Source organism: Aptenodytes patagonicus, chromosome 2 (genome assembly GCF_965638725.1).
Source record: "Aptenodytes patagonicus chromosome 2, bAptPat1.pri.cur, whole genome shotgun sequence".
Classification (NCBI taxonomy): Eukaryota; Metazoa; Chordata; class Aves; order Sphenisciformes; family Spheniscidae; genus Aptenodytes; species Aptenodytes patagonicus.
The window spans coordinates 6,996,399-7,015,965 of NC_134950.1; the positions used below are offsets into that span (position 1 = coordinate 6,996,399).

Sequence of the window (19,567 nt, forward strand, 5' to 3'; positions counted from 1 at the left end):
TAAGGCAGACCTCTTCCTCTTGTGTTGAAGATAATTCAATACACTTAACTGCTAAGACTTGTTTGCTGGGCTTATGTGGGCTCTACTACTTTTATCAACACGTATGTTCCAAGCACAGTGCACCTGACAACTCCACCACAATAAACCTCAAATTTCGATAGTTAAAGCTGTATTTTTCATCATCTGTCAACTGAATTATGCCAAAATTGTGCTTAGAAGTACAATTTAGAGCTCCCAGTATTTATTCTAAAATAAAATACAAGCAGGAGAAACAAATAAGACCAATTTAAGTTTTCCTGCAACCACCTCCCTTATATAAAGTTGCCCAATTAAATAGATACTTCCTCACCAAAACAAAGATGCAAGATTTTTCTTCCCTTGAGAGCAAACCAAATACTACAGGATAGTCTGAGAAAAAGCCACAATTTTCAACTACTGCTAGGAAGCAGACATAGTATGTTGACTATCAACCAGCAAAATAGTGTCAAATCTTCATGTACAAAAATGTGTTCTGTGACAAAAATGCATTCTGAACTGATGAAGCCTGATTTCTCATGCCTCTCTCATTCAACTAATAGACATTGGCTTCCAAGAGAGTGTGTTTCCAGTGAAGTTCCTTCTCTACCCCACACAGGGGAAAATAAATCTTCCTTTATATGTTCTTCACTGTCTACTGCAAGTGTGAATTTATGATGCCCTTTCTCTAGTCACAGAGAGACTATGTAGTCTCTCTTCCTTATCCTGGTATCTCTTAACGAAACTGGTAGAAAGTTTATTATGGAAGACATTTGAAAAGTTTTTTCTAAAAAGAATAACAACTTCAACTGGTAAGATTTGGAAGCCTGATTATCCAAGTTCTGTCTCCAAAGACAATATATCTAGCAGCACTGCTGCAGCATCCTGCTAAGGCCTAGCAACTGGATACTCTCATTCCACTTTGCTACCTCCATCACCCAAGCTTAAAGTACCTTTTTTTTTTTTGAAAACATACTGTAAGTAAATTGAAGCCCTCATATAATTAAGGTATTTTTAAACTATGACTAATTCCACATGTTACCATTAATAACTACAATATAGCATTTAATATTTCAAAAATATTCACCGTTAATGACTTTCTTTCTATTAAGGACTTCCTAAAAGATCTTATTTGACCTATCCATTTCTCTTGTTTCACCTGTGTAATCAGTCAAGGAAAAAATCCCAAATCCTACCAAATACTCATAATTATATTGTGGTAATTCAAGCACCCGGTTTAAGATGCTGTACAATCACCTAAGTAAAATTAAACCAATCACGCAAAATGAATAATCTAATTTTATGAAATAACTCCTTTTTTGGATTCCTCAAATATTTAAAATTTCATGTTACTACTTTTTGTATTAACATAACACGTCTAAGCTTTCTCTAACAGGTCTCTAAATTTATTTTTAAATGCATTTTCACTTGTTTTCTAAACATTGAGATATAGTCATAGTTAAGTTTAATAGCAAAGCCACGAAGAAAACCAAAATTATTTTTTGTATCTAAAAAGCATTTTACTAATTACTACAAATTAAAAGTAATCCTAACATTCCTTCAATAGTGAAGTAACCTAATGTCAACAGGATGAGGCTTCTAAAAAACTTTTCCAATTTTATGAGTGCAGCATGTGGTATACTTGTGTTAAGATTAATTTTTCCTTTAAAGATAAGTTTTTTCCATCATTACACTTGAATTGCCTTAGTCTTATTCCTGTTTACTGAGGTTTCAGACCAGATTTCCGTAAACCAATTAAAAAGATTCAAGCATGTATGCTAGACTCACAAATAAAACTGTGCTATTGAAGCACTTCTGAATATTTTATCTTGATGCATTTCAACAGGTAACGAAAAAGGAAAACGATCTAAAGCTGAAGAACTAGATCTGAAAAACTGCAGAAAATCTCTTCAGTATCAGCGTAAAAATTAGGTAGGAAACCACGTGGCAGGGATTCTATATAAAAGATACATTAGCTTGTTTATGCTAATGCTTTTGAGGCTTTATTTGCACAGAATTATAACCTCCAACAAGCTCATACATACCAGGTGTTCATAAGCAACAACAATTGCAAATTGTTTACAAAAAATTACAAGCCATTTGCACTATCCCCAGAAATCAAACTGCTGTGGATTGATTTGATTTATAAGTCAGAGCATGAAATACAAACAGCTACTAGCGTTAAAATCCAGAGAATTACATCTTGAAAAGCTACAGTAACAGACACTGTTTTGCATATAATGCATATTTATACACCCTGGAAATGCATGATTGCTGACAAACTTAACAATGTAAATTTAAAACACTGAGCATCACAAAGTGTTAGCAATTAACTTTCAAATACCAATAGCAACACCTCCATAAGCCAATTTCAAATCCATACACTCTGCTCTTTATGAAAATCCTCCTCTTAATAAACAGCAATGTCGTCATCTTTTCTATGACTACTAAGCACAGTTTCAGAATACACCTGAAAATTTGAGCTCCTGGTGGAAAATGGGGAGGGTCTTGCCAGGAACTATGTACTAGGAACCAGCTTCTCTCAAAACTAAGGTGCCTCTGGAGTGACACAAAATCAGGGATTTAGAGATTTGAAGGATTTTAGCAAACCGATTTAGTTCTATTATTTAGGCATCAGTTGAACAATGGCCACTGCCGGATTTCAAGGTGTTTTTTTTTAGTCCTCTTTTCAACCCAATATACAGTTACTTAGTTCTTAAGTAACTACCACAAGCCATGAAACACAAATTTCCTCAAACCTTTTAAACCACAGGGTCTTTTTGCATAGTCTTCCCTATTTTAAAGACATTTTATGTCTTGAATCAGTCACCGTTGAAACGAATGGTAAAGAATAAGGCCTCACCGCATGGCATTCGTAATGCTGGGGTTTTAACATGCTTAGGAATTGCCACATGGGCAGTTATCTTTTTATGCTTTTAGATAAATAATTTAAAATAAAGTTGCAGCATGTACTTCTCACTTCCCAACACATTAACCAATAAACACAGAGTGAACTAGAAGCACTGAATAAACATCGGTATGCTAAAGAGAATTTGCCCATTCTCTCAATTCAGATTAGCTTGACTGGATGGCTCTAAGGTTTACAGGTAACTTACAGGTATTTGAACGTACCACATTTTGGTATACTTTGACATGGCAGCAATTATTGTTGGATATGCAAGAAGAGCAACTGAGAAACACAATGTTTAAGCCAATGGCACAATGGTTGTTGCCGAGAGAAATCTAGAGCATTAGTAAGTGCCAAAACTATAAAACATTGCAGAAGACTCTAGACAACTCCAGCAATTACCTTACGTCCTAATAGTTCCCCTTTTGTGTCAGTGTTTAGATTAATTTCTTCTGCAACAGAGTGAAGGTGAGATCACCAAGACTGAAGACCTAAGCCAGCTTTTAAATTATAAATTCTAATTAAACACAAAATGACTACTTTACTACATGAATGACTTGCCCCTAAACAGACACAGGCATATAGTTGTACAAACTATTCCTTTTATAGTTCAGACTGAGATCACTCTGTTGTAGGTAAAAAACAATAAAGCTAGATAAAAGCAGGTGTTTTTTTTTTTTCCAGGAAAAGAAGTATCCAGTTTTAAATACTAGCAGACAAGCCTAAAGAAGTTATTTGAAGCTTCCGAGTGCCATGAAGCAGACAGATGGGGTTCTCCACATTTTTTTGTATTACAGTAACTGTGTTAGCCATCCTCTCTTGATAGTAAACTTAAAAGCGCACAGTAAACCTTTAATGCTGTTGGAGAGGTAACAAACCCAGCCCCCTTTCTCGGCAACCTTGTCACATAATCTGAATTTTAGTAACAAACCTCATTCTCTGGCATGTTAACTCGCTGCAGCATCTGTCACTGCTATGAATGGTTGATCATAAGTACCTCTGTAGTCATCTCAATGCTATTAAGCAGATGGCAGCGCTAAATCCGAATGATGTAGTACATCTCCCTGGTGGACTTTGTTTCCATACACTACCATTATTCTACAATTCCTCAGTGATAAATCTTATGTATTCTAGAGAACATTAAACAGTGAACTGACAGTGCCAGTTGATTTATTAGCATCCATTTCCCTTTGCCCTATTATTGTCTTCGCAAACACTTGTGCAGATCATGTATGGAGCCACTAAGGGACAAAAGTGCTTTTGCTCAATTTGAAACATATTTCAGAGATTTAAAGTAAACAATTTTTCTTCATGCTGAAAAATGTTTAAACTGATCTACAAATTTAAATGAAGACCCAACTAAATGCTCCTGCTTCCTCCACAATATTCTTCTCTGAGTTTTCATAATAAAATTATGCATTATTGCATAATATAAAATAATGCAAATCTAGCATTAACATCAGGCCATTAAAACACCCACTACTTTCTGCAATAAATCCAAGTAATCGATTACAGTTCTGGACAGATTCGGGGAAGTCCTTTAAGAGTCAGCTAGGCTGTGTAAGTAAGCATGCATATGTGCTAGTGAGGGGAGCTGACAAACCTACATGCATCTGACATAAGAAAGTATCAGCACCAGCCATCACATGAGCATGGTGTTTCACACTTGTAAACTCACGTTCTACTGTAAGGTCCCAAAAAGGTTTCTGGCATACAACTGCACATGTTAAATTACTACATATGTATATAGAGAAATTATATGAAGGAATTACTGACTGCATACCATGAAATCTGCCCTGCATGACAGAGTAACATTCAGCCTCGTCTTGCTGCTCTCCTTAGCTAGGCATTGAGTATCAACCATAAATGATCATAGCTTTTGACAATGTTCATTATGCTCTATTAAGGTAAAACTGTCTCGGCTGCTTTAAGTATTTATTAGTCTTTGAGTTTCAGAAACTGAGAAATATTTTGCCAAATTAATTTTAGATTACTTTGGTTTTTCATAAAATACTGAACAGCCCAGTTGATTAACCATCCCAGTTTATACTGGTAAAAATATCATCTAACAATCCTCTGCAAAAACTACCTGTGTAATTTAGTCACATCTCTTCTAAAAATCAGTTAAGATATCTAGTCAAGCTCAGTACAGCTCCAAGGGATATTTAAGTCTTCTTGACCATAAAAAATAATTCTGTTAAGAGAAATCCTGAAGCACTATTTGGGGCTTTGTTGCACGAACAAACAACTCTGGGTAAGAAAATATTTTAAAGAAAAACTATTTTTATAGGATTACAGGGCATTAAGAGAGATGAGAACTTGGAGAAAACTCTGATGTTTCTCTCCCTATCAGCGCTGTGACAGGTTTTAACTAAAGCTTCAGATTGCCAAGCACAAGCAAGGATACGGTCTCACACAATGTCAAATAAAATGCCATTCAACTTTTAAACACATGATCTGGTAGCAGCACGCAGTTCAGTTGTAGAAAGGAAGAATTGTTTGCAGAGGCATGCAAAGTCTCAACTACCTCAATGCACACAGAAATACACAGTATGCTATTCTTCATATCTGAACATATCACCCATCCTAGTCCATCTCAGATTTGGCCATTTCTGGGAAATACACTAGAAACATCAAAATTCAAAACAATAAAGGAGAGTCATGCTGTATTGTACTGAATGGTCAAATTTGGAGAATTTCCATCTTTAACAGAGGAATCACTAGAACAAGCAAAAACTTTAAAAACAAAATGAGTATTTCAACTGTCTCCACTGTATCACACATGTACATTGTACACACAGTGTACACTTGTGAACGTTAACCAGGTTTGAGGTGCAGGAAGAGGGTTCATATACTGAAAAAACTACTGCAAATAATTTAATGAGCAAACCCATCTTTTCAGTTTACTAGCTATTTCTCAAATTTCCTCTTTAATACACGATATCATTAATAGCACAATCTTCTAGAGAAATTAATATCAGAAGACATACTAGAAATGCTATTACTTTTTAAGATTACTACTTTCAACTTACAAAAGGAAATAAGAAAAGTTATTTACACATGCTAGTCACTAAATGATGCATTTTAAACATGTGAATGCCCTCTATGCACAAATGTATTTTCTTTCCATGCTTTATGAGAGCAAAATATCAAGAATTATATGAGGCTAAGCTATGAAAACAATACACTTTTCACTAATTTCCTTCACAGTAAGGACATTGTAATGCACCTAAATATGATAAGTATCTCTTAGTGGTTACAAAATGACATTTTGCAATATGGGCTACTATTTGATATTCAGATTAAAGATAGGAATGCTGTTCTAGGTAGCTCAGATGGCTGTTTATAGTTATTACTTTTTGCCTGCCAATACAATCCTAAAAATCTTTTTGCCAAGCCAGAAAATATGCCAGAAAATGAGTGTCGATACCCCGTGAGAAATGTACAAGTGAATCATCTCTTGTTTTCTTTTACCATGCAGCACTTAATAAAATTGGGGGGGTGTGATGTAATCATTCAGAAGATAACGAATTCAACAAAATCTAACAGTACATATTGTGAAACTACAGGTAAAATACAAAGCAGAGCAATCATTTTATGAAGTAACTCCTTCCAGACTGGGCTAAACATGTGCACATATATCTAAGGTTATTATATGTATTCTTATGTATTAGTCCTTTACAAGAGCAATTTCATTTCTTGGGAGATTTGCTCTTTGCTAATTAGTTCAAAGGAAAAAATCTTAGTGAAAATGTTCTTAACATGGAAAAAATCGAATCCAAGTAAAGTTTAGTTTTGGCTCAGGCAAATGACTTTGTAATGAAGTCCAAATGTTTGTGTGCAATAAACCCATTTACCAACACTAGAAGCAGTAAAAGAGAACAGAATTACCAACATAAAAGTTGAGGCCTATTTTGGTAATTTTCTTTTTGCGAAAAATCCATTACCAGCAGCTGCTCTCTAAATGTAACATCCTACAGAGCCTCATATTTTGAAGGTCCTACACTGCTGGTTTCTTAAGTCATATTATTTATATCAACTTTCAATAGCTTACGAGACTCTGTAGGAGCCAAGTATCAGACACAAAGGTATTAATCTGTTAGTTCTCAACAATAACAACATTTGGACTTTCCACTAAGCTTTTTCACATTTACTAAGTTGTTGGGCACAGGAAAATACTCACTTATACAACAAAATTTAAGTTGGGTGTGTCAACACTACAGCAAAGCAGATGTCAGGTGTAAACAGCTTTGTTCTCAACTTTGCTGTGAATGGTTCTGTACTATTTCAGATAAGGCTACATCGTAAAAAAAGTCTTAAATATTTAGCAGAAGGTAAAACAGTCTAATCAATATCTGCTTATCAACATCACAATATCCACCCATATCTCCCCTTCCTACTGTCTTCATCTTCCCAGAGGGCAAGGTTTGAAGCTCTAATTACCCCAAATAACCAAAGCAGTAATGCAGAACTAGAGCATTAGATTTTATTTTACCATTTTCTCAACATTGTTTCAACCATTTGAAGTTTATTGCCATGAAAGTTTCACAAAATGACATTACAAAATCTACTACTGATCAAACTGTGAATGCTTGGTCTAAGAGAAAGAGTAAATTACAACTCAGTAAAAAGTACACAGAAGGTCCCTTTCCAGATGTGCACATTAGCAGTGCCTAATAGTGAGGACAATAAGCCAAGCTGCTAAATAACGTGTCACGTGATATTTGCCAATAAGTTCAAACTACCACCTAATAAAAGTAGTTTGTATTTCATAGCATTTTTCCCATCATTGGGACACATTAGTATTCCTTGTAATTCATGGAGTTTTCAAATAGCGACTCCTTTTAAGAAAGCAAAATTTTAAGAAAATAAATCAGAAGTGCTTAAAAATACTGTTGAGAATGAAGTGGGGGAAGGAACACAAATGGCAAGGTATTCAAATTTGTCACAAAGACAATTCCACAAAGGATTAAAACAAACTAAAGGGTGTACTTTTATTTGGCTGTAAAAAAAAGGTGAAACACTGGAATATAATCATGTTTAAGTAGTAAGAAAATGCAATCAACTCTGTTTCAGATGATTTAATACCTCTTATAAAGTTGGGTTTTTTTTCTCCTCTCCCTCCCAAAATGAATTTGAATTAAGTTTTCCTGAATTTCCTGAACTTTTGAAGACTTCCTGATTTATGATTTGGCATCACTAAAACTTTGTTTTGTTTTAAGTTCTCATTTCTGTTTCTTTTCAACCACTCAGTAACTCGACTTCTATACTTATGTGATACTATAGACAAATAACACTGGGGGTTATTTCTAATAAGCCTCAACATTTTTGCTATTTAAGATGAAATTGAAAAAAATTAAGTAAAACTAACTTTCCAACTGTAGAATATTTCCAGTGTAGTTACAGCAGATCTGAAGACTTACCTTTGTGCTTGAGTGCTATAGCTGTTATCATAGGAATCATAGCTTTGTTCATCATAAGCAGTTCCATAACCATCATCATACTCCTGAAATGATATAAAAGAAAGGTAGTATTAATCATAAGCACACTTCAGAAAAAGTAGTAACCTAGTTCTAAGTATGAAAGAATACTCTCCTGACATGTACATATGACATACGTACACCATGAAATGGCAAAATCTTAATGATATTAATAAAGACTACTTTCATTTAGGAGGCCACACACATCTAGAACGAATTACTTTAAAGGCATTTTGAACTATTGGCAGTGTGCTTCAAAAAGATTTTTTCAGTTAACACTGGCTTGTGCAGAGACAGTACAAATGCTTCATGTCTCCATGTACTTGAATTTGAGATGAGTGAGCTGCTGATCTTCAAGAAAGCTCTTGAAGAGGGAAGCATTTCAGGAATCAAAACGTCTGAATAAATAGTGTGCAACTGGCTTAGGTAGCTGACTTATTTCTGGACAATAAATTCAGTATTCTACGTAGACTACGGATGGGAAAGACATTCCCTAGAGATAAGACTAGTAAGAATGTTGGTTTTACTTCTTTGAATGCCCTCTGTACACTCTTCAACTTGTGGGAGTTTAGCATCCATTAAGAAACTAAAAGTAAGGATTTCTTACTCCTCCCGCATTATCCACACTATTTAAGTATACACCGTAGTAACACTCTTCCCAAAATAGCACTGGCTTTAAATACCAAGTTGAACAAACCACTAACTCCAGCTACAAGACATACAGAAGTTTAAGATAAAAACAAGTGACAATGATGCTGTTTCCCTAGAGAAAGATGAGCTACAGAAAACCAAAGAACTGTCACCAATTTATTGTTTCATCCACTAATAAACCTAACTGAGCTAAACACATGAAAAGTAGAAACAGCACTTCCTTCGTACTGATTCCTAGGAAATCCTAATATCCAAATATGCCAAAGACCTCAATGGATATTTAGGGGTATATCTTGTCCAGTTTTGCCAGATGAGAATCACCCAATGAGAAGAAACTTTGAAGATATAGGGACCCAGAGAAAGGAAAATCAGGCTTCATCTTATATATGGTGTTTTCTGAGTAAGTGTGTATCAAACCCTGGCAACATAAGGATAAAGTCTTATGAAAGAATAAATTCTCTTCCAGGAAAAGGAAACTTTAAGAGTCTTTCAGCGATGACAAAAAACAAACCAACCAGCAGTATCAATTAGGTAGGGATGACAAATGATGGATTGTCCAACTCTAGTAGAAAACATCTCCAATGATTGGAATCTGACAGCTTTCTAGACATTGTAAAGAAAGCTTTCTATATCAGAAGCCAATGACATACTCAAAACAACTGATAGGAAACTGAATTTGCTAAGAGTTTTTAGCATTTTTTACAGTCATCTGAAATTGCTTATATGGAAAACCGGGCAATCTGCACATCAATACTGCTTCACCACCCCTAGATCAGTGAACATGATTGTTTCCCAGCAGTGATTAGTAGAAGGGTGTCTATGAATAATTGCAGGCACAAATGAGTGACGACCTATTCATAGGTCTGGAAGAAGAAACGAGGATTCTTCCAGTTGTCTGTTGTGAAGAGATCCATGGATAAATAGTCTCATTTGAAGAAGAAATGCATTGTTTTCTCTTTCAGTAATTCACTGTCCTGAAACTAAAAATTAAAATAGAGTCTCAGCATTTTCTTTGCCCATCTGATATGGATATGAATTTTTCTTGATAAGCCATATACTAAACCCACAAAACCATTGCCTCCTGGCAGTTATTACAAACAAGCACTTTATTACTTATCGATGCAATACAGAGACATCTGTTAACAATACAGACATTGATCAACAGCAGAAGCTGTTTGAGCCAACTTATTTGCTCTGTTCCAGAACATTTACATGACATTTGGTCTCCTCTTACAGAATCTCCCAACTGTGAACCAGCCATCCCTAAGAGGGACTCCCAAACTTCAAACCATGCACATCCAGCAGTGACAACAAATGAAAGCAGAGGACTGAAATTCACCTTTTAACATGTTAGGAAAGCTTTGCCACTAAGGAATCATTGGAGAATTCTTAAGCAATCAGTCCTATTCTTCACATTTGTTAACTATTTTACTGAAAATTGATCATGAAAGAGAAGGGGAAAACAGACTACTCTGAAGTTATGGTGTATTTATGACTTCTTGAAGACAAAGGAACAAAGTAAATTTGAAATAGGAAGAGCCTTATGTTAACAAGATGTTCAGCAGAACAAAAGGAAAATTTTGGGGAGGTCCATGCTGTATCAGACTTAGCGTTTCTAGTATTAGCATTTCTCTTCCAGAGAAATTTTGCCCAGAACTCATTACTGTTCACCATTTTGTGTGTTAATAAATTGACTACTGCAGAAATTAAGTCCTACATTGTTATATTGTTGAAGGTGGCTCTTACAAGCTTTGAATGGAAAGATAATCTGGTTTCTAGTTTATATGTGGGACTCCTGTCACTTAGCATTAAAAAGATCAACCTGTACTGTTGCAATTACTATAATCTGTTTAAATAGATCAATTCTTCCTTTTTATTGCTGTATTTACATTTATAAAACAAAAAAATTTACATTAAAACTAAGATAAATGTCATGTGCAACATGCTGCAAAAATAGAATAGGTTTAAAGAGCTGTTCTGTTAAATGGCTTGTTCTGTTAAGAGATAAGAGATTCAAATTCCAAAACCTTTGTTTACTGTGCAGTATTCCCTTGAAGTAGCAATTAGGCAGGGGCAGCTGAAGTATGTTTCAGAGCTTTCCCTGAATTAGGTCTGACACAGTATTTTCTCTTAGTCATACAGTATTTGAAAACTCTTTCAGGAGGTTACAAATAAGCTTGGCCAAGGCAGAATGTTTTACATTTTAGATTAAGTCCACACTACTTGAATATTTTCTTTCTGAAACACAGACCTCTTGTGGCTTCGATAAGTGTTTAACTTTATTTAGTATCTAGGTGAAATATCCTTGGCTATCATCGTGCTAACTTAAGTGAAAATAACTATCATTTTTACACATATATAATGAAAATGGACAGAAGAGAACTTAAATAGGCACAGATATCCTGTACTGAAGAACATCACAGATTCACTGACAAGCACTGCTATACAGATTTCTTTCTGTATAATACAGGAAGAATTATACCTTCATAACAATATTTTAATTGCATTTTTCCTGCTGATTTTTTTGCATGTTTCAGGTATTTATAAAAGCATTCATTTTTGTATTTAAAGCCATTATTCTTCCTGTGGATGACAGCATTTGTGTTCCTACCACCTACCAAATGCAATACAACGGACTTCTCCTCTACTCCAATTACACAAGTCTATAAACAGCTCTTCCTAAAGGTACTCCATAATCAGAAAGAGTTTACTGGTGAAGCCGTATTTCCTCTCCCACTCCAAAATACAAATGCCCAAACAAAATCATATTTTCATCCCATGAATTGGAGCATTGTTTGTTATTCATTATTCTATTTTTCAGGATAACCTAGAAAACTAACTCGCATCAGATTTAGTCTGATCAAAAGAAGGGAAATGTGCTGTACAGTTTGTGCTTACAACAAAAACGTAGAAAAAAAGAGCTGAAAATGCTGAAGTCCTCTTAAACTACAAGTATTTTCCACACAACATTTGAAATATCAGCCAGGAAGGTATCAGGAGCAATTGTCCTGCCTTCTGTTAATTTCAGTCTTAAGAATCTTCCCCCAAAGTAACAGAACAGCTAGAATTACAAGACAGACCTTCTGAAAAGAGTATGAAATCACTCTGTAAAATCTCAAACCTTGTTAGTAACTCCTTTATTAAGCCAGAATCAGATTACATCTCCCCATAAAGAGAGCTTCTGCCTACAGTTGTCTCGATGATGGTGCCCGCAGTTGATATAAATCCAAAGAGCAGCACTGGTAACAGTAATTGTTCAGTGCAACGTGCGGATATTTTTCATGAACAAAACCAAAGGCAATGTGTAAATATACACCCTTCAAATATATTAAATAGTAAGTTACTATCACAGATCAAAAGGTGATAAAAGCAATGAAAGCAATCTTTGCCAAAACCTCTGCGCTACCCAAAACATTATAAATCATGCTAAGCCTTGCTCATGTGTGGTTTTTTCCAATAATTAAGTACTTTAAAGATACCCTTGTTCATGGGAAATAGGAAATGGTGGCTTTAAATTATAATCCGCTGGCAGTGACAATGACAGACTAGTGTTTGGGCCCTCTTTAGGGGAAATTAAAAGTGTTTCAAAGAGAACAAGACAGAGAAACAGGAAGAAAAAAGAAGGTAAAAAGTTCATTTTAACAAGAAGGCCATTTGCAGTGCTGGGAAAAAAATCATCAAATCAGTAAGAAATCAATTTTCAAGCTCTCCCCAACTCAGGAAACCCATCCCAGGGAAAAATTAAGGCTGTTACCACTACAACTAAAAACTTGTTGTTTCTTTTCCTCATTATTCTCTGAAATTAATACTTACACTACTACTTTGTCATAGAATACTGGTGGGATGGCTTCCTTTTAGAGAAAAACTATCACATTCAAAAACTTGTGTGCGCAGAGATTAACTTGAAGGAGAAAGAACATGAGACAACATCAGTGCAGTGCAATGAAGAATTTTTTTTTTTGGCAAATTAGAATTGTAAAGGGAAGGAACAGCCATTTTGTTACGTGGAAATAACACCTCCCTATCATTTAATCAACAGGGAAGATTGGGCAATCAGAACAAATATGGGTAGCTACTACCATCTAAAGTCTGAGTGATAACATTAAGGACATTAGCAGCAAACATGCACAGACTGTAAGGTCTTATTTTGTAGATTTTCATCTGTTTTCATCTAGAAGGAGCCTAGTACATATTCAACCAGAACAAATAAGGTATTCCCGGAATGAGAGATGTACTAGCGGACTGTCTTTCGTGCACCTCAAAAACAGAAGAGTTGCTAATGGATATAGGCAGTAGCATTAAAACCAAGTTACCATCAGGCCAAAACAATTCTGTCTTTCTATATACAACAGCAGGGAGCAGTGTCAGAATCGGGATGTCAACTCACATGCATTCAATAATACCAAGTCAGAAAATGGTCAACTTAAATGAGCAGCTTAAACTAAAATACTTTGAGAAGAAAATATTTTATATGCACATTATAGGTGAACTTTCAACTTTGAGATAGGCAGGTGGAAAAACTTTCCAGTCTTTCCTCCAAAACATTCCACTGTTTCCACAGCCAAAGTCGCCTGAGTTCCTGAGAAAATGAAAAAGATTTTCCATTCTCTCCACCTCATCCTGAAAACCCCAGAGAAGGTAAATATAAAAGATTCAAAATTAAACAAATTAATTGAGGGACTTAAGTTTAAAACATTTTTATACATTTATTTCTTGCTTGTCTTATTTAGCATGAAAAAGAACATTGTAATTGGCAAAAAAGCCAAGAAATAACGGTTTGATGTTATGAATTTCCTTTCCAAAAGTCTTACCTGAATTCACCCTGACTTCAAGAATAGTCTTAGCACTTCTGAAAAGCCAGAACTCAGCAAATACATTGCTTAAAAAGAGGCGTAAGACCTAAGTAGAAACCACAACTTTATCCACAGAGGGGAACAGAGACAGAATGGACAAAAGATCACTTCTCTAGTTCTTAGAGAATGAAGCTACCTTAAGCCCTTTTCCAGGAATCCAAACAAAAAGCTTCACACTCAAAACAACTAAGCAATTAAAAACATTTTAAATTAATGTTACATGTTATTAGGAAACTATCAACATTCAGAAGACCAAGGTAAATAAAACATGATGTGACTCTTGCAAAGTGACATTAAAATTATACTTGAACTCTATTCAGGGAGAATTTAAATTCTTTTCAAAGTCTTATGTCATCTGGACTAGCCCTTATTTTGCCTAATATTTTGCCACCTCAACTCCAAGAAGCACTTATTTGTAAATAAAAAGCTTGGGGTTTTTAATATGGTATACAAAGTTTTTGCTATTTTTTCCAACAGATCTTTCTTTCTTCAACCATGAAGAGTAAGTGAACAAATGAATGTTAATGAGAAAAAAGTCTACTTTAAAAACAGTTCACCATGCAAAATCAACATTCTATTAATAGCTCCAAGAAATTGCTTCCACATTAATCCTAATTTTCAGTTTTTCAAAAAGTAAACTAAATATGATCTCAATGAGGAGATGGAATTCAAGCTCAATGCTGGAGATCAAAACAGAGAATGTGCATTCGCTTTCTAGGAAGGTGCACTAAACAACAGGCTATAGGTTATTCAGCTGGATGGGCTCTCACCTATAAATAGTAAGACTTTGCATTCATTCTTTTCACTAATGGATACTTACATGCGTATTTTATAATAATCACTGGATTATGAAATGGATTTTGTTCAGCCACCCAGCCAAATGTTGTGAACAATTTCCCTTAAGTCTTCCCACAAATTTGTAAGGATTTCTTGCAAAATCAAAAGGATAGAAACCACTGCTCCTGACACTGTGTATGCTAGGACAGCCAGTATCCTGGTGGTCAGCACACCATCTCCAGAGAGAATCAAGGGAATATGAACACCTGCGACAGGAATTTGAACCAAGGGCTTTCCACTACTGGAGAAATACTGAGCTTTAAATTAAGAATAGACAGAGCATCACATCTTCTGCTCATTGTTTGGGTGGGATCTTGTTAGCCAGCATGTTATGTAATGTCTTTTGGGTCTTCCCCATTTCTCATGGGAAACAGTATGAGCATAGTCTCATACTATTTTAGTATCTATAATATATATGTATCTTATTGTATACGTAGTGTGAGTATAGTCTCATGTACAGACTTAGTATAAGAATTACAAGCTTAAATCTAAATTCAGTCTGAAGCACTGCTTTGTCCACCAGTAAAAGCAATTTCTGGAATATCCAGGAACTATAAACTTTTAAAACTTAGCAATCCCTAAGCTTTAGGATCTTCCAGAATCAGGCAGTAACTAAACACAGATTTTAAAGAGTAGATTTTGAAGTCTTATCAGCATCTCTTTTGTATCCAAGTCTTCTGTGCACCCTTCCAAGTAGACTGTATCTGTAAGTTAAAAAAACCCTTTGCATGTAATTGGAAATAGTTCATAATGTTTTTTTTCAAGTTACAATTTACTAGGTCTCTTACTGGTAGACATTCCATTTTAATTCAATTTCTTATTACAGAATGCAATCTCACTGAAGCATTCTAATTGAAGCATTAACTGCTAGAAATTATACATGTGGTCACTGCATTAGAAAAATCTGCCGCTGAGGTAACCCTTGTCTGAACACAAGAAAACATCAATAAAATTGCCAGAAACAGAACTAAAGCTCTGCCACAACATTCCCACACACACACTAGGGAGGAACATTTAGATCTGATTGCTTTCCGAAGTAGTGTTGAAGCAAGTCTTGGCCATAACTTGCTAGATTGCTGACTTATTTTTCAGGGCAGACATTCCATACTGCCACATCAACGGGTTTTAAATCCATGTTTAAAGTCCAATTCTTAATGCCTAAAAAATGTGATTATCAACTCAAATAAACCTCACTTTGCATTTAACACATTTAAGCAGCCAAAACAGGACTTGACATGGCATGATCACAAATATATTCATACAAAGTACAGAACTGAAATATATAGAGAATATTTGCAAAATATTTACCTTTGTAAAATGAAAATAGCAGCAAATAAAAATCTAATCTTAAGAAAGCTTCAGCCACATTGCTACGTTACTAATTTGGAAAAAACCTCGAAGTTTGAAGCTGGTAAGAAGACAACAACAGCAAGAGGCAGAGAGCAGCAACTGTTACTAGACAGTAACTGAGACAGAACAGTTATGGTCTAACCTATGTTTGACTGAACATTGGCTAAGGAATTGACACCATTAAAAAGCAGTGAATCGGTAGCATACTAATTTCCTGCTTATTGAAAGTTATGGAAAAGCTTAAAATCTCCAGCTAGTAGTTAAATACAATTTCTATTTCTTATCTTAATGGAATAAATTGTCGGCTTAAAAATGCATGAAAATACTTTTATCTATTACACAGTTTTGTTCAGTGAGCAGAGAAGAATTCTCATATAATTGAGAACAATGTCCCTGAAACTATCTGCAAGTGCTTCAATAAATCTAGCAACCATCTAGTATGATTTCCCTCATCCAAAGCATTGTAAAAATAATCCTGGCCATGCTTCACACGTCATACTAGGCTTTCTCCTGACCTGAGCGGTTGAGGACATAAAAATGGGAGGCATGTTAGCCTTCAGAGAAAGTTTATCACACCAAACACAGCAGTGAGGTTAGAACAGTGATTATAAAGCTGGCTGGCCACAGAGGCCTGAATTTTTGCTATCATCTAAGCTGATGCTACAGCTATTAAAAAGATAGTGTTCACAGAAAATTATAAGGAACTGTCATTTAGTGGCTGCAAAAACTTCATCATGGTACTAACAATATGATGAGGTCCCAGGAGGAATGGGTCCTGGGGTTAAGAGAGATACATAAGTGAGACTAGCAACACTGGAGTGGGAAAAAATAGTTATACTGAACTGGAAAAACCTGCAGATACTGCTGCTAGTTCAATATGTTGCGTGACTTCAGCAGAGAAGGCCACATCAAGCATCCAGAGTCAGCATTGCCAACATCCCAGAAAGCTGACAGACAGAGGTAGTCTACCTCTGTGTAGAGCTTTCTGTAACGGGTAAGTACTGGACAACTTCCCTATGGGCTCCAAGCACAGGACAGCAATGGTCAATAGTCCTGTTCATCTTGAGCTCACATTAAAATGCATTTAAGTTCAAGTGAATGATTTTTTGCCTGTGGCATGATTTTCCCTGTGTGAGATACTGCCTCCAGAATTAACCCTTCCAATTTTTCAGAATGAAGTAGGTATTCCGCTTCCCATTTTGATATTATCTTTTAAAAAAAAAACTTCTTAAACAATCAAGAGGAAGGAGAGGGATTAGGATAGGCAGGAGGCAGAACTGAATAAGAGCCTCGTAGGTGTTAAAGATTCATTGGTCTCAAGGACTACAGAAAAAAAGCCAAGGGAGTGAAGGAAAAGGGAAGCTGTTTGTGACTCAGTGATGGCCTCATTTTCTGTCACAAGGTATACTTAATAGTACACAGAGAAAATAGGCAAGGACTTTATGTACTGAAAGCCCTGCATCATCTTTGAGATATTTACAGAGTTACAGAAGGCAAGTGGTTGAAGGCTTCCATCCAGAATATAGTTTGCTTCTTTCTGAACTTGCATAGTTTCACATTATTTTAACGAGTACAGAGCAGAGGCTTAGAAGCCTAAGGGAATGAAAAGCTTCATGAATCCTTGCAGACTTTCCAACCCTCAATGGAAAAGTTCTAAAGGCTGCTCTGTAACCTCTCTGGATATCCCAGTCCCCCAGGCTCTGAAACTATATGCTGCTTAAAATAACTTATGATACCCACAATCTCACTGATGCTTTCATTCTACAGACACTTCTCAAACAGTGACACCTTACCCTGCTCAGATATTCGGAGGTTGGCAAACCAGCACTTAATACTAGATATGGCTAAACAGCAATTAGTAAGCGAAGGACAGAAATACTAGTAATGACTTCTACCATGTTACCTTAAACCTGTAAGAGATACAGTTAAGGTACTTTGATAATGTACTACAAATGTGCAGGTAAAAAAAATACCATGCATTAAATTTAACATACAACACATCAATGGTTCATGTCCTAGCAAAACTTTATTTTAACGAGTCTCCGTTTTAACAAAGGAGACACAGAAAATATGGTAATTTTAAAATGGACCAGCTAGCATTGCTGTATCAATTACAGCTTTAAATATATCTATCCCAGTTAAGATATCTTGTTTGGAAGATAAGTGATCCAGTTCTAGAGAACATTCTTTTTAGAAGTTATTAGCACAGCACTATTTTTCTTTATAGTGCCATTTGCTAATTATTCTCTCAGAAGTAAAGCATTTGAATCAGGATACTGATTCAAACAGCTGTTATTTCCATGCCACTTCTATATACACGCTATAAACAGCAGATATATACAAATATGAAGTTACTCAGAGGTTTATTTTCTTCCACATCACCATGTGTTCAACAGTGTATGACATGGAAACAGGCTGTTTAATGAGGACCGATTCCTTTGAAAGCATTGTGAAATAACCACTTACTTGCAATAGCCACCTTGACTAGTCAAGTCAGGTATAGCCGGGGACATTTAAATACATTGTTCAAGTACTATTGTTCAAATAGTGTGGCCAGCAGGAGGAGGGAAGTGATCATGCCCCTGTACTCGGCACTGGTGAGGCCGCACCTCAAATACTGTGTTCAGTTTTGGGCCCCTCACTACAAGAAGGACGTTGAGGTGCTGGAGCGTGTCCAGAGAAGGGCAACGAGGCTGGTGAGGGGTCTGGAGAACAAGTCTTATGAAGAGCGGCTGAGGGAACTGGGGTTGTTTAGCCTGGAGAAAAGGGGGCTGAGGGGAGACCTCATCGCTCTCTACAACTACCTGAAAGGAGGTTGAAGCGAGGTGGGTGTTGGTCTCTTCTCCCAAGTAACAAGCGACAGGACGAGAGGAAATGGCCTCAAGTTGCGCCAGGGGAGGTTTAGATTGGACGTGAGGAAAAATGTCTTTACTGAAAGAGTGGTTGGAACAGGCTGCCCAGGGAAGTGGTGGAGTCCCCATCCCTGGAAGTATTTAAAAGACGTGTAGATGAGGCGCTTAGGGAGATGGTTTAGTGGACATGGTGGTGTTGGGTCGACGGTTGGACTCGATCTTAGGGGTCTTTTCCAACCTTAATGATTCTATGATTCTACTGGTTCTCATAACATTAATGTCTTCTGAATTGTTCAGGTATGTGTATAAATGTTTGTACTAACGACATTAAACTTTCTGCATAAAACTGTAAGCATTATATAGAAAATTAGGTTTCTAATCAAAAGGACAATGGTTGAGATTTGATTTAGAGGGTTGGGGCAGTGGGGTGAAAGAAGAGAGGGAGAAGGTAGGTGGAAGAAAGGTTGAGAGAAAAGCAAAAAATGTTTAAATAGCAAAACCATTTTCTGGAACTCAGGAACTCCTTTTTCGCTAGTCTGAATAACAGAGACAAAGTCCAGACAGATTTGGCTGCAAAGAGGGCAAGCTAAAAGCTTTAAGATTTATAAAACATTAAAAGCA

At 36.0% G+C, this 19,567-nt stretch overlaps 1 protein-coding gene across 4 annotated transcripts in view; it reads right to left on the reverse strand.

The window, feature by feature from the left end:
• KHDRBS3 (KH RNA binding domain containing, signal transduction associated 3) overlaps positions 1-19,567 on the reverse strand; it is a 99,221-nt gene that overhangs the window by 14,268 nt on the left and 65,386 nt on the right. For all 4 annotated transcript variants that reach the window (XM_076329053.1, XM_076329052.1, XM_076329051.1 and 1 more), the window contains one exon: positions 8,347-8,429. In XM_076329053.1, coding sequence (XP_076185168.1) covers positions 8,347-8,429 — 83 coding nt within the window. The remainder of the gene's footprint in view (positions 1-8,346; positions 8,430-19,567) is intronic.